Source organism: Echinococcus granulosus, assembly GCF_000524195.1.
Source record: "Echinococcus granulosus chromosome Unknown EG_S00069, whole genome shotgun sequence".
NCBI lineage: Eukaryota > Metazoa > Platyhelminthes > Cestoda > Cyclophyllidea > Taeniidae > Echinococcus > Echinococcus granulosus.
The window spans coordinates 279,006-306,043 of NW_020170449.1; the positions used below are offsets into that span (position 1 = coordinate 279,006).

General features: G+C 45.3%; 1 protein-coding gene across 1 annotated transcript; it reads left to right on the forward strand. All coding sequences in view use genetic code 11, as the record gives it.

Annotated features, from left to right (window-relative positions):
* Nucleotides 1–155: 155 nt before the first annotated feature.
* On the forward strand, nt 156–23,288 carry EGR_07088 (Trithorax group protein a; the record flags this gene model as incomplete). The annotated part of the gene is made up of 10 exons (XM_024496337.1): nt 156–536; nt 985–1,720; nt 1,788–3,272; nt 4,244–4,842; nt 7,057–7,204; nt 8,148–10,792; nt 17,635–17,861; nt 19,007–19,056; nt 22,335–22,417; nt 23,181–23,288. 10 exons carry the CDS (start codon nt 156–158, stop codon nt 23,286–23,288), a joined length of 6,462 nt encoding a protein of 2,153 aa, XP_024349264.1.
* Nucleotides 23,289–27,038: the final 3,750 nt, after the last annotated feature.

Here is a 27,038-nt window from a genome sequence, read left to right on the forward strand (position 1 = left end):
ATGCCTCGCGTATCGCCTCTAGTTCGGACTCGGACCTGGCACCTACAGCATTTGTACTGCGAGAGAGGAAATATTTTTAATTGCCTAACCCCTTCCTTATATGGATTACAGTGCGTGTTAATTTACTCCATCACGAAAGCCAGCGGATTTATTAGATGAGCTTCCAGAACACCCAGAACGGCTCAATGAGCACCCAACAGGGTTACATGACAAATCCCCCACCTACGACTCCCTCCAATGGCTCCCAGTTCCCCTCGGAGTGTGCGAATCAATTTCGTGGACACCCCTATCAAGCTTATCCGAATCAGGAGTGTCCCCCCGATATGCCTGCTTCCAATGTGGCTGTCAGTCAATCGGGTCATGGACAGGCCTTGACATTGAACCAGTTGCTCCTCCAAAACAATTCTCCAGGCCCTCAGCCGCCTCGTGTATCGGGACCGATATCGCCCATGGGCCAACCGGGCGGATTTAGGTATGATCCCTACGGATATATGCCCAAATCCGGTCCTTCTGGTCAACAGCAGGACGGAAATCAGGTAAATATCTCTCGAAATTCCATAAATTAACTATTTGGAAATTTGGTTATTTCATACGGTTATTTCATACCCGTTTCGGCAGTATAGGTTTTGTAAATCATATCAAAATGCCTTATTTTAACAATTAAATCTATCTGTACAACGAAAAGTGTCAGAGAAAGTTAATTTCAAACCAAAAAGCATTGTAACGTTGTGTAACTTCTTGCTGATTCTGTGCCAAAGCGTAAAGAATCAACTCAAGGAAGAATATGGAACGTTTAATATGTAAGTTAGTTGTTAAGGAACTGAGTTTTTTTGATAAGGTAGTTTTTGAGTACGAGTTAGCAAGGTTTAAATTCACTAGTAGGAATCAGTGCACTTTGTTTAAACTGCCGTACTGCAAGTCAACACATCGCTTGCGTGTGTATGTGCGGATAAGCGTGAAAATCCGGTTCATTTTATTTCACAGCCTCTAAGCGGCCCTCCAATATCACTGAAGGATCCTGCTACACAAGAAAGTTTGTTGCGGTCGTCTCGTGCCAACACGCCACAGGAAGGTGCTCCTGATATGCGCAGTCCCGTCTCACAGCCTGATCAGCAACAACAGATGGACTCCATGCCCAAATCACAGCCGAATCGAACTCCCGGTGGTCCCTCACCCCTTCCCGGCTACGGTCCGGGGATGCCTCAAGATACCAGAATGAATCCGGGCATGGTACGACCCGGTGTCATGGGCCCCGGTGCCTTCCCACCTCGTTCCAGCTATCCACCTGAATACGGACAGGATCCCTATGCGCCCTACCCTCTCCAACGATACCCCCCGCCGCCGCAATCCTCACGCTATCCCGCTCCTGGTGGTGGCTACTCCATGATGCCCCCTCCACCACCTCCTACTTCCTCCGGTTACCCTCCTCCTCCACCGGCTGAATACCAGAAGATGTGGCCTTACATGATGCCCGATCATCCAAACTACCCTCGCCCCTATCACCCCGATATGTATTCGCGGGGCGGTGGCGGCTACCCTCAACCGCCTCCCATGTCCAACGGCCTCTCCTCACCTCGTGGGCCCACCATGCGGTACCCCCATCCGCCTATGGGTAGCATGGAAAGTGTCGTACCTCCATCTCAACCACCGAATTCTCAGCAGGATCAATCGCCTGGTAACTTTCCGCCCTCACAGCAAACGAATAGGGCCGATTCAAGAGGTCAGTTCGCTCGTGTAGTGCGATTTTTCTCCGGCTTGTGTCTCACCCATTATTTTCGCCTTCGTAGATGAAGCGATGTCGTCGCGAATCTCCTGTTCAAATGAACAGACGCCGACGTCTTCTGCTCCTCCTGGTGAAGTTATCCCTTTACGACCGCCTTCGTCATCATTGGCTTCTGTTCGAACTGGACCTCCACCGTCTCCCAAGAAGGAGGACGATCAGCAGCACCAACAGCAACCACCACCCCAAAACGCGATGCCTCAGCATCACCAGTTCATGATGCAGCAGCAGCAACAGCCTCAGATGCACCCGATGTATCGTCAGGGGCAGAATCGCATGCCGCCCAGGGGTCCACATCCTGGAGGGGCCTACGGTTATCCGGGTTACCCTCCCAACTTTCCTCAACAGCCTCAACAACAACAATATCCACCTCAGCAGCAACAGCCCTACTCTGGTGGCGGGGGTGGTGACATGTCTCCAAACGCCATATACCACCAACCTCACCCGCAGCCTTCCTACGGACATCTACAACAGCAAAGTGGCGGACCACCGCCACAGTATCCTTATCATCGGGGCTACCCACCACAGGCGGCTCCTCCTCCGCCCCAGTCCATGCATTCAATTGCGCCGCCGCCCAACCTAAGCCCGCAGTCGGCCTCGTGTTTCTCGCGTCTGATGGAAATGGGCTACGAGCCGGACCGGCGTCAGTGGCTGGAACACTACTTTTTCTTCATGGAGGAGATCAATAAACCCCTCACCGGTTTACCGCAGGTGGTGAAGCAGCCGCTTGATCTCTACCGCTTCTATCTGGCGGTGCGAGAGCGTGGTGGAGTGCTAGAGGTGATCAAGACAAAGCGGTGGAAGGAAATCAGCCAACTCTTTAACATCAACGCCTCTGCATCGGCGGCGTACACGCTGAGGAAAAATTACTGCAAGTACCTTCTCGATTATGAGTGCCGTTTCGACCATGGGCCGGGTGGCGCGGATGTGCGTGTGGTGGCAGCGCAGATTGAGACTCTTTCAGGGAAGAAAAAGAAGCCCTCGGTGGGCTCCATTGGCGGTGGTGGTGCGGGCTCGGAGATGAACGAATCTTCCACCTCCAGTTCTACGCCATTTCCACCCCCCTCACCAGTGGGTAGTCAGTCCTCGGCTTCGTCTAATCTCATGCCACCTGTCCAGCAGCCTCCCAGCAATGGGGCGCCCACGAGCGTTTCAGCAACTCCTGCGGCGTCAGTAGGAGGGACGGATGACGGTGGCGGAGGTGGAGCGAAAACTGTGGTTGGGCCAGGATCGTCACCTGTAGCAGGTGGTGGTATCTCTCCAGCTCCTTCGTCTGCTGCTGCCTCACCCTATCCTGCGCCACAGGCGACCGCTACTACCACGCCATCCTCCACACCGGTAGCGGCGTCTGTTGAGCAGCAACAACAACTGCAGTCTCCGTCTGGATATCCGATGGGTCCTGGTGGTGGTTCGCCTTGGAGGCCATCGGTTGGGGCCAATCAACGACCACCGTTCCCCCCACCCGGCTATCCGCAATCTCGAATGCCTGGACGTAAGCCCTAATCGCCTGTTAGAATCGTAGAGTTGAATTTTGATGTCTTAGTTTTGACTTCATTTAAAAGTCCTCACACCTAGAGTCGAAGGTTTTCTGATTAAGTGAGTTTCGTTACAGCCTACGGTTCTCGATTTTGGATTTTCTAAACAATTTCGAGAAGACAGTCTTGGTACTTCATGTTACAAAAAATTAACTGTTTTCTAAACTGGTTCACAAATAGAACTTTTGCTAATACCTTGCTTCGATTAAAGTTGGTAAACGCAAAAGTGAACTGAAAAGACTGCTTTTTTCACGGGTTTAAATGTTTTAAAATGTGGGGATGCTTCGTGTTCCAGCACGTTTCAAAAGAGCACTATTGTCAGGCAGCGATATCTTTTACTTGAAAAAAGAGATGTCAGCTTGGTAGGGTCACCGGCACAGACGGAGTACTTAGTTTTACTATTGTTTGGCCTCTCTCCTGCCAAATAACTAAAATATCACGATGTAAGTTGAGGGAAGGAGCGGACAGTTCGACTTCATTACTAATCCCAACACAGACGAAAGCATGGCTTTTTTTTTCCATTCACCACGGAAATGTCAAACATAAGCAATTAGTCAGGTTGGGCTGCAACGCTTTTGTCGAAACAACTGCAGATGTAAGGTCCTGAATTAATACGTTATTAATTTTCTTTGAAAATGCGTGTGCCACTGTTGTCGCCACCACTGAGGTTCATGCTTTCGTGACCCAGATTAGGCAAATCAGACGTCGATTTGCTATTTCCTTCAGTAAAATTCCCATAATCATTCGTTCCATTTAAATCTTAGCGTAAAAGGACTTTCGATTTTTTTTCTGATTACATTAATGTGTAATATATAACTATGGGAAAAGGTTGGATATGGGGCCGTGACTTCCGGTGGTCGAATGGATCTTCTATTTGTTTCAATCGACGACTACCAGTAACGTACTGATTTTGCTTCTCACTTAACAGCTGGAGTTAGCTACGGCTGTGAGATGGTGGGACGGCATCCCTATCCTCCGCCTCCCTCTCCTTACGGACGGCTCTCATCGGGCAGTACTGGTGGTAGTCACCTGATGGCAGCTATGGAGGGCATGCGTGGTGAGGCCTCGCCGGAAGGAGCACCTCTTCTCTCCTCCAAACCGCCTACAGGGAACACAGTTCACCATCCACCTCAACAACAGCCTCAACCTCCACCTTCCATGATGTACCAACGTGGTCCGCCCTATATGATCGGCCAGCACCATCATCACCCACCGCCACCACCACAACAGCAGCAGCCACCCCCGCCCCCCTCTTTCACCGCACACTACCAACCACCCCCACCACCATCTGGAGGGCAGGGTCCGGGTGGTCGATCCGGTATGGCCATGGGTCAAAGACCTCCAATGTCCCCGTTTGTTGGTGCACCGCCCGGCTACACCAATGCGTCCGGTGGTTCGCAGCCTCCTAATACCGCGTTTCCATCGTCTCAACGACTACATCATCCGCAATCGGCTATGATGGCGCAGCAGCAGCAACAACAACAGCAGCAGCCACCTCCACCGCATCCGGGAATGATGCCACAACAAGTGAGAAAGTGGATCGTTTGTCCTTATTGGACAATATTTGTGAAATCATCTCAGGTTTTTTATCTGCTTTCTTGTTGACTCTGAGTGTTCGGTGAATGCTAACCTTAATCAATTGATGGAAGGCTGTTCCATGAATGTCCACGCTAGCCACAGTCTAGTCTGCACGCGTTTTCTCTTAATAAACAGGCCGTCTAAATCCATAGGCTTCTACGCTTTTTTTTGAATTCTAACATCGCCAGTGTTGTCTTAAAGCGGCGGGTCATTAATGCTTTGGACAGTGAAACCATCTCAGTCCGCCTACCCATTTATCTTTGATGGTTTCATCGAAAATTCGTTTATTTCGTCAAAGTGGGTTTATTTTTCGCAGCTAGCATTTTTGTTGATGAGGTACAAATATGTGAAGCCATGCTATTTCTTACTTACAAATTTTCGTTCCGTGCAGTTCCACTGTACGTTTGCTTCCACTTGAAATTAAATTCCTTTGTAGCGCATTTCAGTGTAACTACTGCCGTTTCTGGAAAAAGGGTATCAAAGTAATGCGCCTATTTGAAGTCGTTTTTGTGATGTTTAGAAATAATTAAACTAGAACGCGTCCTGCCTTCTCTTTAATTCATAGGTTCCATCAGCGTGTTTTGTAGATAAATATTTCACTACCTTCACCAAAAAGGAATCCCCCCACTTCGGAGGCGTCGTTGCACAGTCCGGATATCAAATTATGGTTCGGACCGTCCACTTTTTTAGTCAGATAGGAATTTAGTTACGAATCACCGAAGCGGCTAATTTCCATTTTGGGAATCACTTCCCTATTTCGATAACAGCGAGAGCTCACATATCCGTCCGCATTGCCTTAAAAAGTCACAATGCGACAAAATAAACACCTCTTGGGTGATGGTCTGGATTTGACAGCCTCCTACGTGTCTCATCCTACCCAGTCCCGCAAAACTCGTGTCAGGTACATTGAAAACAAACCTCACGTTCGCATTAAACCTTTTCTTCAGGGCTCTATTAAAAAAGCCCTTTTTGCGGGGAGCGCTTGAAATACCCATTTTTGAGATTTTTCGAATGTGCGCTCTTTCACTAACCATCGAAGTCTTCTGCCGATTGGCTCGTTGGGTAGCTGTTTGGTTGGTTCGTTCGTTAGCTAGCCAGCCAGGCTGGCTTCACTTCCAGCGCCGTTTTCGTGTCATGGGCGGTTGGCAGGCTGGCGGATAGGCTTGCGTTCTGGCCGTTTGGATGGTACGAGGGTGGTGGTGGGGAGGGGTGTGGGGCGGGGCAGGTTAGGTTGATGGAAAAACGCGTTCGGCACTGAACCGCATCGTTGATTGGTACATGCGAGGAGCCAATGCAATGACGACAAGCCTCCCATGACTCATCGCCATGGCCATCACAACTGGAGTTGGCTCCTACGCGCGTGCACACTTGTGTTCGCCTAACGCTCGTGTGCGAGCGTTTTGTAGATCCTCGCATCCACTCCACTGCCCCGGCCTACCCCCATCGCCACTGTTTCTGCTCCCCTACGGCAAGGGAGGGGAGGTGGGTTATGCGCGCACCTTCCACTGCACTGGGACTGGTCAGCAAACTCAGACCCCTTTGAACGCCTCAGCTACCAGCGTCATATGCACGCGATGTCTCGATTATCTCATCAAAATCCGGTGTCAACCATGCGGCTTGTCATTTCGGCTGCTGCAACTCTTGCCGCAGACATGTCAAGTTTGTTAAAAAACAAAGTGGATGTGGTGTGTTTCATGGCTTTGGGGTAATTGGGCTTGTTTATTGTTTTCTAGTAGACTAAATAGGACATACCTATGGTGGGCCGTGACAGTTGGATTTCCCTGGGTGCTTTTCCTTCAAATATAACTTCAGGATTGAGATTTGTAGCTTCGTCTCCTAATTGCTTGAAAAATGAGCCGCAATGGTGGTGCACACCATTCCATAAATTCTAAGTTCTACGGTCCCTCATGAGTTCTAGTTAACGTCAGTCAGTATTTGGGGATACAAGAGGTCATTCGGGTTGATTATAGTTGAAGAACCTCACTATTTAGGGACACGTATAGGTATAATGGACCCACAGTCAGTTGCATTGCTCCACCACTTAGCAAGGGGAAAGGGGCTTGGTCTATTTCCCCTTGGTGAGTGGGACGATTGACCACTTTGACGTTCAACTAAAGTTAGAATTATACCTCCTCACCTTATCACCTCTTTCCTAACCATTAGCGTCCTGGACCGGCCTACGTTACGGCTGCTGCGGCCGCAGCTGCCTACTGGAAGCGACTGGAGGCGGTCCAGTTCTTCCCACCGGGCTGCGTAGAAGCCACGCCGATCGATGCAAGTCGTCGGAAGCGTTTCCGAATAAAGGATCTTGGTTGGTTGCATACTCTATATCATTGGCCAAGCTTAAATTGTGTTTAACTGGTAGTTATCATCAGATAAATATCGCTGAAACTGATGTGTCTGCCTTTAATTAACGTCACCTTGGGTGTTCTTATGAAATAAGTACCACCTTGGGTCATTAACGTAAAAACAATGCGAATATAGGTATCTTGAGTACTAGTGAAACCTACCGTCCATGGTGACTCATGGATCTTTGTACTAAGATTGCCTATATTGTGATGGTCTGCTTTGTAGGTGCCAGTTTGGGGGATCATTGGTTGCTTAAAGGTAAAGTAAAGGGGCTCTTTATTCTGATTTTGTACGAGTTTACGAAATTGGGTCGGCTTAAACACGTCAGTCCTCATTACATAGCCTGATAAGCGAAAAATTCTACTCTGTAACTTTGAGTCTTATATTCAACCCGACTGTATTGCTCGCGATTGGTTTGTTGGGTTAACATGTGAGGATACAAAGTGGATGCTGTAGGCTGCGATTGATACCGATGGGTTGGCAAATTCGTCTTTTACCAACCTTCTCACGTCCGCGAATAGACGTAACGCGACCATCAGTGCAACTTTTCACAAATGACATAGTTCTCTATACCGAATGTTTCCTCCGCATCGGTCGATATGTGAAGAGAACGATTATTCCTTTGTTTAGCTGACCTATTAATATGTTGTAAGGTCTATGACACATTGCACTACATTCTTCTCAAATATCTGATTCCTGACCTGATGGCACAGTTGGCTGCTTTTTATCTAATCAGGAAAGATTCACCGACGTGTGTGTGCGTACTGTGGCAGGGGTAAATCAAGCTATATTACACAAGGAAGTCAAACGGGTGTCACAGCGATTATTTGTGGGCGTATTCACAGAAAATGTCGCCTTTTCGTGTGCCTGAGTATTATCCTAATCTTCCCACCTTTCACCTCCAGGTCCACTAACTGCGTCAAAGTTAGTGATGGCACTTCGTTCCGGTCTGCCCAGTGAGACGACCTGGGCGCTTAACGCCCTCAACGTCATTCTTCGCGATGAGCCCAATGCTTTGGAAGCCTACTTCGCGCCGCCCACCCAACAGCCCCTTGTCTCAATCAATGCTAACGCGCCCACCCTCAATACCCTGGTCACTGCGCTTACCGACCACCTTCGCCACGATGCCAACGAACTCTTTCCTTCCCATCGTCTCACCTCGGAGCTCGAGCTGCCCCTCCATCTAGATGCAGAGAGTCAGTTGATATGTAAAACTCCTCCCGCCCCAGCAGATCCTCCGCCTCTCGATATCCAGACTTCTTCTTCCTCATCATCGTCGACATCTTCCACGACTAATCGCGAGAACCTTTTCACCGACCTCTTCAACGAGATCTCTAGCAAATGTCGTTGCCTCCGTGTTCGAAATCCACCCTTGTCTCCAAATGGGCTGGTCAGTTTGGAACATGAAATCGTCGCTATGGCCAACTCCAAGGGGGTTTCCGTAGGCGCACTGCGAGAGGCCATTCGACAACTACTCCAGGGCTCTGGCAAGAATGCTCGTCTCTTGATGAAGGCTTCAGCGCCAAAATTACCCAAAACGGCACCCTCCATGGATTCTGGTTCGGATAAATCTGGTACTGGTGCTGGCGGTGCGGGTTCTTTGAATAAACGAGGACGCGGGCGTGGATCTGGCACGTCTTTGCTTGCTGACCACTTAGCGGCTTTCGAAGCTGCTCATATGACCCCTGCCACGACTATAGCGAAACACACCACCTCTCTGCTTGTTAATAACCTCTCAGGACCCGAAGCTCGATCCAACATTCGAAGATTAGCTCTCTTCGCGTTGGACGAACTTCTCGAAGGCAAGGAGTCACCCCCACCGGTCCTTTTACCAGCCGACGTTGCTGCTGAACTTACTTCTCCACCCGCCTCTCCTCGACCTCCTTCAATGCGAGATGTCTTTATGCGAGGTGGCTCCGACTCCACTTCTTACATCCTTCCTCATCCCAACGGTTGTGGAGGAAGTAGCAACAGTAGTACCGGTAGCAGCGCCTCCATGCGAAGAAAGCGTACCAACTCTTCCACTGAGGCCACCTCGACTTCCGACAAGGCGTCGAAGAGGGCTCGTTCTTCATCCTCGTCCTCCTCTCTCCCCGTCCTTTCACCCCAGAAAGTGGATCCTTCCACGGATAAGACTGATATTGCTTCCACTCCACCTGCGGAGGCGATGGAGGAGGACGAAGACAGCGAGTTGAACAGTCATCGATTGATGACCGACTCACGAGGCTACTGCCCTCTTCGTGCACGTTCTGAAATAATCCGTCGTGGCGACTTGGCTCTCTGGCCTGTGGACGCGGCTTCGGAGAGGGCAGAGGGCTTTGCGTTGCGGTGTTTGTGCGTCTCCACGGTACTTCGCAATCTCTCTTTCCTACCCTCTTGTGAGCGTGTTCTTGCCAACCACAAAGCGCTGCTTGCGCTTACCGGCCGCCTTCTAACTGTCGCGCATACCCACTTCGAATCTGCGGATGCCGACTGGGCCTGTGTGGAGGATCACATGACTCGTTATGATTCCAACTCGGCCTGGTGGATGCCGTGGTTGGACGAGTTGTGCGAAAACATCCTTGTCCTTCTCGTCAACATCCTGGGTCATCTGCAATGTCTTCCTCTCCACGAGAGCATCGTGCGTCCTCTACTGGAGGGCCTCGTTCATTGGGCCACATGCCAGACTGCCGCTGCAACCGATCCTCTCCCCGGTCATCGAATCATCTCGCCGTGCCGCTTGGCTCTCGAGGCGCTCAATCGTCTCGCAGTGAATGACTCCAACGTTGCCATGCTGCTTGCGACTATGGACACCGAGAGCGCTTGTCGCCTCTTTGATCGCCTTGCTTCGTGGCTGGCTCTGCCGGAGGATCAGGTGACGCGAGAGTTAGCTCTCTCCACACTACACTACCTCTCAGAACCCCCGGTGAACATCTGCCAACAACAGATTGATGGAAATAACACCTCCACCTATGGACTCTCTTTCATTGCGCAAGCGAAGCCATGTCCTATCGCAGGTCTCATTTCCTTCATTGAAGTCATGGAGACGAAGACACGGAGGGTGATCGAACAGTATGGTGTGCAGGTGTTACAAGATCAGCCGGAGTTGATGGGGACGTCATTGGAGTTGTTGAGGCGTGCTGGAGCTCTATTACAACGTCTGGCAGCGAATTCTTTCGGCCGGAGTAGATTCACCCCAGATTTGGAAATGCGAGTGCTGGGCTTGGCTACCTCACGAGTGCTGGACGCCACAGTGGCCCAATTGCTCTCTGGATGCCTTCTGGATCTGCCCCAACGAGACAGTCACTCTGTATCAATCTGCGACCTCATTCCGAAGATGCCTTCCTCGGAGAAAGTGGCACAGCTCCTGGCGCCGCTGCTGAAGAGGAAAGAAGTGGCCGACAGAGCAGTGATGCAGAAAGTTTTGGAAAAGGAAGCAGGTGAGTCGAGGAGATCACAACTAGAAACGTCGACCCAAGATGCATCGTCTTCAACCAGGGCGACGGAGGACGAAGGTGAAGGATCGGCGACAAAGAAGAAGTCCCCTGAAACCACGGTAAATCCGGAACTGGTAGCCGCTGTATAGAGACCTCCCTACTTAATCGATTTTCTCCGTTTCCTCTCCCTGCCCTTTCAATGTTTTTGTAATGTGTCGTGAGAAAGCGTCTACGCGAGACCTCCCGTGTATAGCCGAAATTCCTTTTCTGATCCACTACGTTGAACAATGGCGTTTTATGTGCTCCTCTCCGCTCCACCGCCAAGTTGCCGAGTGTTTTATTTTGGTGCTGGTGATGGCGACAGCGATGGTGACGTTTCACACCTTCACCCTCTATCTTTCCTCCCCTCCCCTTCTCACGGGCACCTCAGTGAGATGTGACATTGTCGCCCTGCCTCTAACTCTGCGCCGATGAGCAAAATATTTTGTCCCAGTGTTGGTTTGGATCTTGCGTGTCGCAGGTCTTTTCTGCCGCCTACCTACCTACCTGCCCACCCACCTACTCTATTTCCCTTTTCCTCTCTACTCAGTACTCCCCTCGAAATGTATGCATTTCACGTTGGCAATGAAGCGGTTTTGTTATCGACTTTCATGTGTGCGCCACGCTCCCCTTTTGTAAGGGAGTGGTGAATCTAAATTTAAAGCGTGGAAATTATGCTTCCTGAGAAGCTTGATTTGCCGAATTCATTGGACTAGGCTCTCCACCTCGGAGTAGGCGGGATCGGCGGCTGTGGGAGGCCGGAGTCGACAAACGCGCAAAACGGATGGACAGGTCCAGCGGGACGGTGGAGCTCTAAAAAACGGGTTTCGACAAGTTGGATCCCATTACAGTATGTCAGCGTTATCGAATCGAGTGTCTACCTCTTTTGCGGTCCCGTATGACTGTGGGTGGGTGCAGTGGCTTGATACTCTCTGCTTGACGGTTTCCGCAAGCATAGCCTCCGTGGATTGTGCTCCCACTTTGCGGTCCGGTCTGCGAATCATGCTAGTTGTCTCTATCACCTTTCGTACCCCTTTAAGTATACACTCCTCCCCACTTTGGAGCTCTGCAATTAGGTCAGCACAAGAGCGAGCAAGATGAAGGCATGGTGGTGAAATTAATGAAAACAACTCGGCAACAGTGTGCCCTTTTTGGCACTTTCGCCTATCAATTACCGTTCAGGACCCTGGTCTCTACATAGAGTTTAAAAATCCTTAAATCGTTTGTAGTCATAATTGCGGTTCTCTACGAATCACCGATTTCTTAATCTTTGGTGACATGAAAACAAGTAAGGACTTATGGAACGATGACTTTCAGGCTGTCGCCTCACATGATCTGCCATCCAGGAGGTTACTGGTGCACCTTTTAGATGTTTGAACAGAACCTTGAATGGCCCATCAACCAAAAACGTGATCGTGGGGGAGTTACAAACAGTGAAGATACTAGTATCGGTGGGTGACCTTGACTCCAAAAAACATGTATTTGGACGGGTAATTTATAAATGTCTAGTTTTTGGTAGGGAGGGAGGGGGTGCTGATTAACCGAGTTACCGTTTGGATCTATGGCGTGATCGAACTAGTCAACACTCTACAAGACTGCATCCTGGGAAATAAGAGGACTAAGATTCCATGTGTCTGTTGGACATGCAAATATGCAAGCAGAATAGTGGATGCGAAGTTGTTAAATGGTCTGACTTTTGAAATAGGTAGGAATCGACAGTTGGAATGTTACAGCACAGCGGCCGTATTAAGGCAGATTTGGAACATGCAACAATTAGAAGTAGAAATAAAGTACGCAGCATCATTATATGTGAAAGAAAAGCAAAACTACAGTGGGCTAAATTTGTTAAAAGAGAACCTTACGAAGAAAACATTTAAAAATCCACAGATAATAGCAATTGATTGTGCCGCCACCATTTTATCACAACTTGCCATCAAAATAAAATTTTGTCGGCTAAATTTAGTTTTTTTAAAGCCCTTAGTACACATAATTTTTTGTTTTGATAATTGAATTGAACAATAATGGCCTTCAGTACTTTTAGGTGAATACGCGGTAATTTGAAAGTTTGGCAGTCACCGGGTTTCTCGGGTGGTCATGGTATTACAATGCTTACTGATTTGATATTTGGACTTAGTACGTCAAACGTCTTTTCTTGTGCTATGCCCTTAAACCCATATTACGATGCAAAAAGTGTTTCTCGTCTTGTTCTAGTGAGCCGTAAACAATCTTAGAACTGTATGGACATAGTGGGTAATTTGTACCATAAACTGGTTTAAGGAATGCAGGATTTTTGTTTTACTGGATAAGACATATCTACCTAAGATCTTAAATTTTGATGTGCTGCAGGAGTTAGGCATCATAAGGGTCATGCTAAAGTGATTAATCCTAGCGGTTCAGTCCAAATATTTTTAGAAATGTTTTTACTTAAAACCTTACTTGTTATCTGTTTTGGTTTTACGCAAACATTTGCACTGTTAACAGATACTGTAGCCCTTCAATTCTACATACGAGTGCACGTATAAAGGCATTTTATGCATAGCCTCTGCATTTTGACGTAATTGTCAAACATATCCCTAGAGTCCCTTACCCTTTTTTTATTATCAATCTGGTACTATGCGCACTTAGTTTAATGCATAATAGCTTTACAAAAAACTTAATTAGGTGCCCATTTGGCTTTTAATTTTGGCTGATCTTCTTTTTGTCGACTGAAGAATTTTCAGCAATCTGGAGCCTTCTTGTCGGTAATCTTAAGTAAGTCAAATTAAGTTAGCCTAGACGCTTACTTTAGATTATTAATTGGGTTAGACGTACAAGTTACTCTTTTATTAGTAAGGTGCATGCTTAAATGCACTATTTTATTCATAGTATAAATGTGGAACTAGGTGCTCAAGTTCGTGACGCAAATGCATTATACGATCGATCTTGCGTGACACAGCAATATACTCTTGTTAGCCTTATCCGAGACTGACTAATTTCCACTGACCATTAAGTCGTGTACCACAGTTGAATTTCTTCCTTTTATTGCTAGCTGACGAGTTGGTGACTATGCATATCTGTTTTAGTCAACCACTTCCACATTTTTTGTCAGTTTACTCAGTATATGTATTCAAAGGTATGAAAAATGTCAAAAGCTGACTAAAATTTCCTGAGTTCAACTGAATTTAAGCCACTTTTGGGACCGTAATTTTTAACAGGGATTTTCCTCTTTTAAGCTTAAGAAATGCGGTCTGTTGTAAGAACAGGTTTTCCTGAGAGGGTCCTTTAAGTAGTTGAATGACAGCTTTTGCGGATTACACTTCTCTGTAAGAGCGCTGGCAATGTGGGAGGACGTTAATGTCCACAAATAGCTGGGTAGGGGGCACGCACGAAACCGTGATTCGAGCCTTGTGGCGGTGTGAGTCATCGCATCGACATTGGCAGCATAGGAAACATCCATCCGACAGTGTCCCAAATAAATCACTGGCTCTCACACTGCCACACGCAACTGCGAAAACGTCTCTAGACGACTTGGTAGCATAAAAGGTGAACATGATTTTTCTCACCAAAAGGCGGGACAGATTTACGCGTTTCTGAAGTAAAAAAAAGAAGCCTAATCCTTTAGCTATGGTAATCTCAATTTCCCACTAAATTAGTTTTGAACTCCTCGACACGTTTTTGGTGCCTATATGGTCTGTGGTCAAAAATTGGTATTAGGTTGCGTGCAATGAAATCGGCTTCGTTTTATTATGGGAATACGTATTTGAAATTGCAGATAAAGGTTTATTTTGTTTGAAGTACACGTTGCTGTGGCGATTTTACTGCAAAACGTGTACTAACTAAGGTTGTTTAATAATGGGTTTTTTGCTAAAAATGAAAGTGAGTAGCTTGATAGAAGGCAAAGTTGAAGATAGTGAGGAAGATGAAGAAGGCTGCAAAAGTTAAGTGCAATTGTTCTGTATGTAATTACCTCGTCCGTTCACTCATCCGATCATTCAGCCATTCATTCATCCGCCCAACCATCTACCTGTTTATTAAGGACCCATCTATCCGATCGCTAACTCCAACTTTGTCCATTTATAAAGCCTAGCTTTCCCACTCACCACTAGTCCTCCGTCCTAACCATTACCCATTTTAAACTCATTAATTTATATATTGGTCTTAGATCCATCCATTCATTTATTCCTTTTTCGTTCATCTATCTTTTAAACCTTTCAGTCGCTAAAACTCGTCGGTAACAAACCGCTGGCATTAGAGATGAAGTGATTACTTATTATTTGAGTAGTGGTATATGCTACTTATTTCTCCAGCCTAATCAAAATCGGGCGTTTTTCTGTTGTAGCATATCGTTTCTTGAACAAATGTGGAAGCCTTTAAGTTTAAAGACCAGTTTGTTGTTTAAAAGATTGAAAGGTAAAGTGTACAATTTTCACGAGTTTATCAAATTATATGCTACTGAAAACATTGATGTAAGGTCATTTAAAGGTAGCCGACTGTTCGTCACCTTCGCCTTCCTAATTATTTGCATCACAAATCAGTTAAAATGTACGCGGAAGGTGTTACCCTGTGTGTGTGTGCACAATGTCCAGAAGTCTTCGCTACTGCTTGGTGTTATTTTGTCTTTACCTGGTATGACATCATGTGACTACTTTTCCAGGTATTTCCACCTTCATTTCTGCTTCCTGGCAAGCCGAGAATTTGCTAGTATGGCTGAAGGGGATTTGCAATATCTTGATGTTGGTGGAGAGACTAGTCCCAGTAACACCATGCTTTGAAGACGAGAATTTTTAAAATTTATAACCTTTTTCCGCATAATTGTCAGTTGCATCATTAATGGTTATTTTATGAAGCGGTAAGTAAACACTTTCCGTGAAATAGCTTCATGCCAGCGATGAAAAAAGGTCAACTGCTATTTTAGTGAAATCTCTCTTTCAAAGTGAAGGCGAGTTTTCCCATTCATAAAAGCGGCTTTTCGAGTCAATCATTCATGGCTTAGTGCATAACCATGCCTGAAAAGAGCTGGAAAGTCATTTCGTTATTTGAAATTTGTTACTCCTCAAGGACTAGTGAGACTGTTTGCTCCGGTTTATCATCTTCATCCATTTTGAAGTGTCAAGGCACCTACTTGCAATATTTAAGTGAAACGTGAAATAGACAAATCCAGCATTCACATTCAGCCCTCTTGCATTCCCTTCAACTATTAGCCCAGTTTTAGGATCCTTTCTTTATTGCCAATACCTATAAATGTGTCCGACTTGATGTCCGGAGTGCTCCGCGACAGTTACATCATTAGAGCCATTTTTATCTTCGTAGTCCACTAACAGACACTTCCCAACAGCGATAAATTTGTATCCTTGGTCCTCTTTGACACAGCCCACAGGTTTTGAATCCACCTTCATTCCAGGGTGGCAGCTGCTATTCTCGACTAGAGAATCCTTGAATTTCCAGAGTGAGGTGATCACAAGACGGAAACAGCGGACATTATGGCAACTTTTAAATGCTCTGTCATCAAAATTTCGTCCTGTTATACAAATATTTTAAAGCCTCATAGTGGCCGGATTTTTGGATCTTTCCAGCGGCTTCCATCGCCAGGGGTTATAAGGAGAGCAAAAAAATCCAAAACCTATTTATCAAATTGTACGAGCGTTTTTGAAATTGCTTCTAGTCGAAGAGTTTAGAGTGCGTGTGAGAGATAGCATCGAATGCACGGCGGCCAAGAATCTTAGGGACGGTGGGGCACCCGCTTTCAACATTTAGGTACTAGATGCGTTCTTGATTTTAGACTGCATGTACACAATAAAGAGGAGGAAAACATTGGTGATGCTAAAGACCCTACTTCAAAATCCGATGTCTTATATCATCCCATTGTGTCTCCGTTTGCTACTTGGAACCCATTGTTTGTTTTACGTAATAGTGATTCGTTTCTTTAATTCCTATTGTTGATTGCATCAGGAAATTATCCTCTAGTTAAATTGTCGACAGACTAGACCAATTTATCGCTGCTTTTTGACAAATATTAGTTGGAGGCAGCTCAAATATCCTTTTCCCAATCCTTACTGATCACATTATCAGTTCCCGAGGATTCTAAAAAATGGTCCTTTTGTAATCTTAGTGGAGCTATCCTACATCCTCTTGTGCTTGTTGCAAGTCCAGTTTTATGCTAAAACAGCATTCCACTTTCGTTCCATTCCTCGCCCTTATTTTCCTTCCTTGGGTCACTCCCTCAATTTGACCTTTGTGTATAACACATCAGGCATTTGTGATAGGACTTTTCTTTTGCATATTTTTCATTTTTTTTTATTTCTCTCAGATATCCCTCTACTACTTCCTTTATTGCCGTCTTTACCACCAAATTCTGGGATTACGAGTCGGTTTTGGCGTTTATTTTTTTTTCTTTTCAAGTAGTTATCGTTGAAAAGAGATGGGTTTCACTTGCCTTGATGAATCTTAAAGACCATCCATGTTACTTTTTCTTTAATTTTTTTGGGGCAGATTTTGATTTGATTTAAATTTTATAAACTGTGTCTGTGTCGACCCTGCAGAAGTGCGCCACTGCTGTCACAGCCGCGATAACTGGTTACACCAAGTCGTGGGTCTGAAACCTTGCTGATTAAGTTAAAAGCAATAAAGTCGAAATAAAGTTGTCTCGATCTGATGCGAATTACTTCTTTTTTTGTTTGTCGGTTCGTTTCAAAATCCTACTGGACAAACGCACTACCTAGACTGTGATGACAGATATTTATCTGACAGTCTAAGATCTGCATTCACAGATGTCGTGGCAGACAACCAGAGAAAACCCGGTTGCACACGAGGAGATAAGGCATGATCTCGATGTCATCACGACAATTACTTGACAAGGAAGTTTCAAATCATCTTTTAAAAAATTATGTCTGATGGAATACAGTTGCTTGTGGAGACAATGCAAAACCAAGAAATAATGCGGTCCATGTATATTGTGTAGCCCTGTGACGAGACTTCCAAGTTGGAAACCAAGCTAGAAGCACGAGCGGAGTCTTGCCGCATCGACGTGGGGCATTTAAGCTGCCCTCACAGATGCTACAAGGCCTCAGTCCCACAGGGGATCTGGGGGCTGATGGCACAGGTAGAGCAGGGTAGATGGAAGACTCGGATAGTACTGTGTGCGGTCAAAAGTGTCCTCGACATGCGCAGACGCGTCAGCAAGCTAAGGTTTTTTGTGTTTCATATGTTCTATCGATGTGAATTCGTTTTGAAGGCGCTCAAAATGAAGTTGTAAGTCCTTACGGTCAAAAAAACCTTTGCCACGTGTAGACTGACGCCGGTAAAACGGACCCAGATAGTTTGTGCCGCAAACAATGTTGGCCACAAATGACGGACAGCTTATAAACTTGTTTCAAATGATGTTTTCGACGTTTTTAAGGAGGTTTTTTCTCATCAACTTGCTTATTGGCCCTAATCTCCTCTAGCAGGGATTCACTTCCTCAATTAGGAATGTCTGCCAAATCAAAATTTGTTACTTTCGTAAATTTGCCCAATCTTTATTTAAGTAGCATTTTTAGTGCTCTTCGGCTTGTCTGTGTTGTTCCATTGCTTCATTCCAGGATAAAACCCGTGCTTTAAAGTGATAGGAGTCCTATCACCCGTTTCCAGGGTTTTGATCTGCATCTTCTACACTCGAGTAAGAACCGTACAAGGCCAGGAAACTCTCACATTTTGGTAGCTCGTCTCTAAGACTCAGTGGACCTTTATGATGTTTAGTGATAAACGCCTTTGGAGGGGGGGGGGAGTACTACCGAACTAATTTGTCCGCCATTCAAGTTTCCAGGCGATGGGTAATCGCCTCAAGCCACTTTTTTCCTGAAAATGGTTGGAACAACTAGAATGCATCTATTGTGCTTGAAAGAATCATCTTATGAAGTCCTTGTTAAACAACCTTCCAGGTATTTGGCTCCACACCGACATTATGAATCTAAAATTCAGAAATATGATTAATAGTGGTGGTCCTTTTCTTTCAACCTTTTTCCTACTTTAATTTTGCCTTCTCTCCAACTCTTCCACTCTGGCTTTAATGGTTTAGCCTTAACCTTTTCCTAAATAGTCATCCTCACCACCTCTACCCACATTTTTCTCACATCTAAGTAGATGACATTTCGCCAAAGCTGTTCCAGACATGGCGTATGTGTGTTTACGCTCGTATGACAGTCTTTGTCTCGTCACAAATGTGATTTTTGGCCTGCCTACAAGGACTGGAAGGCGAAAAGATTAATTGGGACACGTTCATCCAAAAAAGTATTCGCTTCCTTCATAATAGTCGATATTAATAGTGAAAGTAAATTATTCACAATATCGCGTAGACGATTTGAGATGGGACCAACTGGAAAGGTTAGAGCCATGGTGAAGGGTGGTATGTACACTTCCAAGCACATCTAGTTTGTTGGCAAGATTTTACTGCTATTCTGCCAACTACAAAAGCGAAAGTGTTGCGAGGTCGGTCACATTTTTTACCCAAATCTCCCACCTCTATCTTGCAGAAGGGAACAGATGGCCCATTCGGTATGCGCCCCAATCGTTTGCGCTAACTTCAAGATGTCCGCACATGGACACGCAGGGGGGCGGGGGGGTAGAGCAAATGGTCATTCCTTAATGCTTCCCATGTTCCTTTTGTACACAAAGAAGTGCGTATTTCTTACGTTTAGCAACTGCGCCTACCCTCAAATACCAAACTTGGGTTGCAACATGTGACACCTCTAGTCAAAATCCCACCTGGTTAATGAGTTCTGTGCCAGTCCCGCCGGATGTAGTTGTGTAACCACAATCAAAGCATCCTCTTTTACATCCCCATTCAACTGCATTTCTGTGTCTATTCATAAACTATGGACCTTAATCTCTCCCTCTATATGTTAAGTGATCTCACACCCTATAAAATGCAAGTAAGTATTCTTAGTGCATATAATACTTAAATGATCATTTATTTTACTATTAAAAGTTGCGAAATTTTGTTAGTTATGCTGTCTACTCCTTGTGCTGTCGGATTCTCCTCCTTAGATGTGTGCATAGCTGGTTTTAACATGTGCGAATTTCTACCTTGACTGTCATTCATAATGAAGGGACTCCTGTATACACAGCATACAGTTGTTGTTGTCCCTCTTTTTATGGGGCTTTGCCAATTATAAAGGCAACAGGAATAAATGACTGCCAAAGTTTAATTTAAGCCAACAGGATCTTTCTGTTGAAACATCGTCTATCGCAACTTTACTAAGCTCTTTTCTGGTTGTGTAGGTTACTCAATTTTCCCCTTCGGATGAAAAACACTGCATTTATTTAAAATTCACAGCCAAACTGCCGATAGCTTATCTTTGCTTACCTTTGTCCCAGCTCTAGCCTCCCTCCACGTCCCAATTTATATGCGTTTTCAGTTGGCCTTTCAGAATGTCCCAATGTAGTGTTTGTGCTTTCAGCCGGGTCACATGATTCACCATTGCTTGAAGGAATGCGGAAAAACGACTTCTTTGAAACGTTATTGCCCTCACGGAAGCATATAAGTAAATGAACAAACTGGACGTACGGAAGTACAAGGCAAAGTGGATTTTGGAGCCCCAAATTCTTGAATGTATTAACCGTTTAACTTGAATGCTTAAAAGCTGAATTACTGGAGGTGGTAATAAGGGCAAAACCATTAATTCTTGCTGGTTTGGGTGGAGATACCTTTTTTGCCTGCCTTCTTTCTTTCTCCTGAAAATCCAATCTATCATTTCTACATTTCAATGCAGCTAATGTACCTATACAGCTCTTAAAATACCCTATCCATTATCTCAAACTATGTTTATTTTCTTCCAACCCAGTCCCTCTTTCGTCTGAACTAATGGCCTATTTGCGTACCTAGCATGACCGATTCGCATGTTTCCTTGCCAGACTACCCTCTGTGCGTTTCTCGGGGATTCCTGTACCAAGAAATAACATAATTTATGTTTACTGATCCTTGGTATTTCGCAGGGTAGCATTTTAAAAGCCTTGGAAGCCACACTTATTCACTTACCTATTAATTTGAACGAGCTACTACAAGTGGGCTCCATTTGTGCCTCAATTCCTGCTGAAATGACATTGTTTATGCATAGGGTAGGATATTTACGAGGCAATTTTGTAAACTTTGATTAATTTCATGCATATAACATGAGATTGCGTGCATACACACGCAGACGTAAACAAAACACCGTGTCAGGGTAAGGCAAGGCGGCCACAATACGTAGCCCCAAGGGACGGCATTTTAGTTGAGCCACATTCTGGGCGTGTTGTCATTGTTAATTGGGGAGAAGGGCTTTGTCAGTTCCCTGTTGACCATGTTCCTCCTTCCCACCTGGAAGTCAGCTTCGGCAAATTTGTGTCAGTACGAAGGAGTTGTCCCACGGCGCCCTGAGTACCCGGGACACCCCGGACTTTTGAGATTGCAAATGTTTACATCCGCAATTGTGTTGTGTTCACCATTACAACAGAGCGTTTCATTACTTATGCAATTACATCAAAGCACTCGCGGATACGCCTTGATCGGGCTGGTAGCATTCTGTCCTTTGGACAGGGCACCCAGGGAATCCCTACAGTCAAGGTCGTCGTTACTACAAGATGGCCGTAGGGCTGTCTTTGAAATGTTTGCATTAAAACTATTTTAGCGTCCTACGGTTGACCAGATTGGCGGCTGAGCGTCACCATCACCGTCGTAAAGACTGTGCACGTGTTGTACTATAGATACAAGTAGATGTCTGTGGATTTGAATTCCACCCCTCCTTCCCGTTGAAAACTGCCTTTATTCATCCATCCATAGCCATTTTTTATCGTTGGCTATCATCTAATCTTGATTAACGGGCTGGACTGGCGCAGGAGGTGTGCGCCGACGATAGATCACATTCGACAGCTACAAGTGTAGATATAAGATTGACAGTCTCGGCTTGGCTTGAACAAGCTTTATTTCGACTTGTTACCGGATTTTAATGTGACAGTTTTACTGATTACTTATTAGCATCCTCCAAGCCAATAAGGAACTCGGAATGACGACATTTTTGCCCCATAAGAGTACTTACTTTTGAGTCAAATCAACAGAGATCCAAGCTACTCAGAGATCTGGTTACAGGTTAATATTATAAAATAAAAAAAAATTACAAGTACATCGTGTCTGCTCATATTATGAGCAGGTATGTCCAATGGGAGAGAAATGGAAAAGCCAGTCGGGAGAGTCCACACGAAGGTGGTGAAGTGTAGAAAAGCACAGAACGAGATGCTGGTATAGAGCCTCTGATAGTATTATAGATACTGGGATACCTTATTTAAATGGCTAGTAGCTATGGCCCCCAGAGGATTAGCCAAAGAAGGAGCTCATGACATGGTGCTCAATTATTCATATGAGAATGGGAGGTTACAAGGGTGTAATTAGCTTCTTTGATGAATGGTGAAATTTATGGATGTCTGAACCCAAAATTAATGCTCCCGAGTATCGGAGCCTTTATGTCCCCCCTCACTTACTCCATTTAATAACGCAGCGGAATTTAACCATCTTTAACTCCTCATCTCCTTCCTAATCCATTGTAAAAATCGTGTGTCTCCCATCGAAACTTATCAATAGCGAATTGGCCGGTCCGATTCGACAACCTGTGTTCAAATGACAAAGTTATTCCCCTTTTTCCTATTTTACAGTCCTCTTCATGCGGATCCTTGCCGTTTCTCGGTCGGAGGAATGCCCAAATGGATTTTTCCGCATTTCCAATTCCTGCTACTTCGTAAGTCATGCGTCTATGAACTACTTCTCACCAGTTGCATTTGTTTGACAACAAAAAAAGTTGATACGTATTTTTCGTTGTAGCTCTACAAAAAAGTAGACACAGTAACTTTAACTTTCATAGTACAAGAAGTACGACGTCTTAACGGTTTCTTCAGCTACAGGAAATAATGCATATTTCCGTTTTTATATTCTTCAGTTTTGTTTCGGGGTCATAGTGAAAAGTATTGATACAAATGGGCACTGGTACTTGTCAGTGTCATTACGCTGGTCTCTGTCATTGTCTTACTGACTCACCTGTGGTCCGGCATCATGGAATTTGAAGGTTTTATCATCCAAAGCATAGGCGGACCCAACAATCGCCTTCAACTCCCCCTGGAGTCTCTTTCATTGTTGCTCTCCAGTACTCTCAAGCAATTTTCAGGATCCTTTATTCACTCCTTGTGATTGTGACAGGATGACCGGATGTTCGGGGTTTCCTGCATCCTTGGCCCCCAAAAGAAACAATTTTGAGCCTTTTAATTTACTAATTGGCCATTCTGCGAGAGGGATGAGCTTATGATTCTGATAATTTGGATCGTGTTACTTAAGACGTGGCAGATTTTGATTTCCTTCTTCTCATGGGTGCGCTCCAGGGCGAGAAATTTAACAAGGTTACAAGAGTAATCGGCCTTTCAAACAGATCTAGTGAATTACTGTTTCTCCTTCTGTCTCTGCTGTCTACAATCAAAATACGGCAAGGCATTCTTAAACACCTCTTGCAGCTACCAGTTTGTCGCCACAACATTGATGCTGTCATTGAGGCCAAACACGCAAATAGTTGTCACAATGTCACCTTTCGCAGTTTGAGCTGGTTTTGGTCTGTCTCGTAAGGAGACAATCTCGATGGTTGTTAGTGGCAAATTCCATCGGTTCACACTTCGCTTCATTACAATGGCTGGAGTAGAGTATCGTCTTTGAATAATCAAATCAACTTCATTAGCTTTTTCCCGAGGAAGGATGGTTTTTAGACTGTATTTAGACATTCAACCAAGTGAATCATGAAAAGACTTCACTTTTTCACCATACGCAACTGATTGAAGATGTATTGTTATAAATTGAATTTATTCACTCAATGGAGGCGACTTTTGGGTCTTTTCTAGCTTCTTTTCTTGCTATTCCGTTTCATATTAGCACTGCTTCAATAGCCGCTCCAATAAGCCATTTCCCAAATTGGTTTTGATTGTGGTCTTAAACGCGGTCTATGATTCCCTTCCAGAGCGAAATTTTACAATCCCCCTGCTAGCCATGCGTCTCGGCGGCATTTCAGGTTGCCTGTACCTTTGCATCACTTCGTTTCAAGACAGAAGCCCTAGATGCATTTATGAGGCTCGAATCTAAGTGGAACTTTAGCACAGATGTGCAAAGGTCCCATGGGTTGAGAACAAAACGGGGACAGAAGTTGCGCCGACTGTGTTTACTTAAGTAAATATCTTTCAGTGACGCAAAGAATAAGCTAACAGAATTGACAAAGAAAACCAAAAAGTGCTATGAAATGCCAAAAAGGTACACCTTTACAGCGAACTTCAAGCATGACGGGAAGCAGGGAAATTGAGTTGTGTAAACACAGTGTACTCTGCAATAACCATACGCCAGCCTGAAGGAGGAAACAGTTCCACTTGAATTGCGTGACAGGGAGATGCATTGAGAGGGTAATAAAAAAGGCAATGGCTTTCTTCGCCGCCACTCCAACCAAAGTGACCTCGCGGTCTGTAGTCGCCTAATCGAGGCGCAAAAGCGGCAGTCTGATCCCCGCACGCAAGCGAGTGAACTTCGGCTAAGCGACTGTAGCGACAACAATCCACAAATTCCGATTAGGGTCACCTCCTGAGGAGTGGTGGGGTGACAACGGGCATGCCTCTCCCCTAACGCAAGCGCTGCCCACTTACTTTCGGTGTTAAAGAGCAGTTATCTAATTTCTTATTTTATAAAGAAATAAAAAACCTTGGTTTACCAAATAGTAAGTGGACAATCACCTTAGAGCCTTCACCGCAGCGACGACTCCAAAAATATGCGCTCTGTATTTTTCACCGGTCCGCGACAACTGGTTGCACCAACTCGTGAGCCATAGACCACAGCACAGGGTAGACGTGGAACATTCTTGGTCAGAAGATAATTTCGTTTTTTACTTCCTTTCAAGCACTATCAGTTGAGGTGGTAAAATAAGTTGTTCAAAATTTATGGGGCATTAGAAAACACCCTAAACTGTGACGTCAACTGTGAGTGAATAAATTCTCGAATGATTTTTAGGTCTACAATGGAACGAAGGAATTATTTTCATGGAGCGAGGCTCGTAAACAATGCAAAGGGTTGCACTCCGACGCGGATCTAATGGAAATTCACGATCAATCTACTCAGGGTAGGAAATTACTGTCGTGCAACTGTATAATTCATTAGCCTTCACGCATTACACTTTAAAATGGGAGATTTTATCGTTATTACGGTTGTAGAATTTGATTGCTAAAAGTAAATCGTGAGTGGAAAATAAGCTTAACTCCCCAGGAAAGTCTTGTTGCGTAAATCTCAGAAGACAGTCCCGCCATTCGCTTTTCTGTTTCGCCTAAAAATAACCCTTTCGAGTTAGGCAAAAGTTCAATTCTTCGAGAAAATAATGCTGGCGGAAAACACCTTTTAACGCTTTTCATATTTCCTCCATCAGTCGACTGATGCAGTATTTGGGTTGGGAAAAGTTGACAAAGCCAAGAAGGGGGTGTTGTACCACCCTCGCTACCAAGCCCTGGCTCAGAGGCAAATCGCCCATCATGGGACAAATGTTCTCCTGTCCTGATGTTTCATTAAGCGTAATCTATTTTTCCCCTTTCCAACCCAATTCATCTTCATCTGATTAAAAATGTTCGCATATGTGCGTGTTTGGGTAAGATGATCAGTCCGTCACATATATGTGACGCTGGTGGATGACATGTTGAAAAGACGCTACTTTTGGTTCTCGTAGAATAGAGAAAATAATGACACATCGGAAAATCATGAAAACGTGTCAGAAGTCTGCATTAGTAGAGCAAAAAGTAAGGCGACTGAGATGTCTCACTTTTCCTTTACGGCACAAACGAATCCTCACAATTTGGAACAAGAGGCAACAACTGCTACCTCTGTTCAAAGAGGAAATTAACAAAATTCCTATTTATCCACTGCCTAATTGAAATAGAGTGAAGTTCGCGAGGAAGGAAGAAGACGGCGCCTTTCCTTTGGATTGGTCCCCTGTAAAGACGAATTTCTGCCAAAAATTTGCGGCACCTTTGTGAACTAAACTGCAGGATTTGCCAATTTAGCCCACATTATTTTCTGAGGTATTTGAATAGGGTATTTAACTTATTGAAAAGGAACTGTATCAATGAATCCTCGTATTGAACAACCGTGATTGTGGAATTGTTGCCTCGGTCATTCAAGTTAAATCGGAGACTCTAATTTTACACCGCGGGGGTATTGTGCGCCATATCGAGGGCACCGACAGCCGACGGTAATGTAGTGAGCCAGGCCAGTCCAGTCCGGCCCAGCCCAGTCTGTTAATCAAGACCACGTTATGGTCATCGGTGGTAGTGGCTGTGTGCGCAGTTGTGGGTAATGACGAACAAAGCCTATGTACAGCAAGACGGAGGGGTGAAATTTAAACCCACTGCAGTTTGCAAAATAATGGCGGCAGCCGTCAGGCTGGTCAGCAGGCGGACATTTAGATGATTTGAACATTAACAATTTGCAGACCGTCTTACGTCTGCCTGGCTTTGTGCCTGTGGATCTATATGTCGTGACGGTATTCTGCGTCCCTAATTCACAGGACAGCGGTCGACTCTGTGACAATTCAGCTGGCCTGTCACTGTCGGTCCTTAAAATGGAGGTATAGTTACCTATGGTGTAGCGAAGTTGCCCGTGCGATTGATAAACACAGCACGATCATTCATTGCAAAGTTTACGCATATAGGATAGCAAAACGTCTTTTCGCGGACCGGTTTGGACTTGGGCAAACCTTTCTGGGTGGAAGCTGTATTCCAGGTGTTGGTTAAATGCACCGTGAAGTTCCGTACAGTGATGACATAGGACCACGCCAACGACTGAATGGAGTCTGCATCTCCCAAATCTACTTCCCTTCTGCCTCTTATTTACTTGCTCATGATACACTGTCAAGCTTAAAAGGATTGAATTAGAGATCCACGGAGAAACAGGTCGGGTAGGGCAACGCAGCTCCCCTGTAGATTCACCAAGCTGTAAGCCATTGGTGGAACTCAGAGACTGAAGTACAAGAACAAAGTCTCCCCTAACACAGAGACTACTTTGAAGTACTCATAAGGTGTTGAATTTCAGTAGAGGATCATCTACATCGTGGTTTTGGTAAAACTGGATCGGTTATATTGTAGCATTTAACATACCAGTGATTTTAGAAGTGCCATTCAGGTGGGCGATTCTTCCTCTTTTTTTTCCAAAAAAAAATAGACCTGAGATGACACCAAGGTGAAGTATTGTTAGCTCCAAGTTACAATTTGTGATGGTTTAGACAGCTTCTTACCTCCTGCTGACCAGGAAGGAGCCCTTCTGTGCAGTAGTCGGAGCACGTGATTTGTAGCGTGGCAACT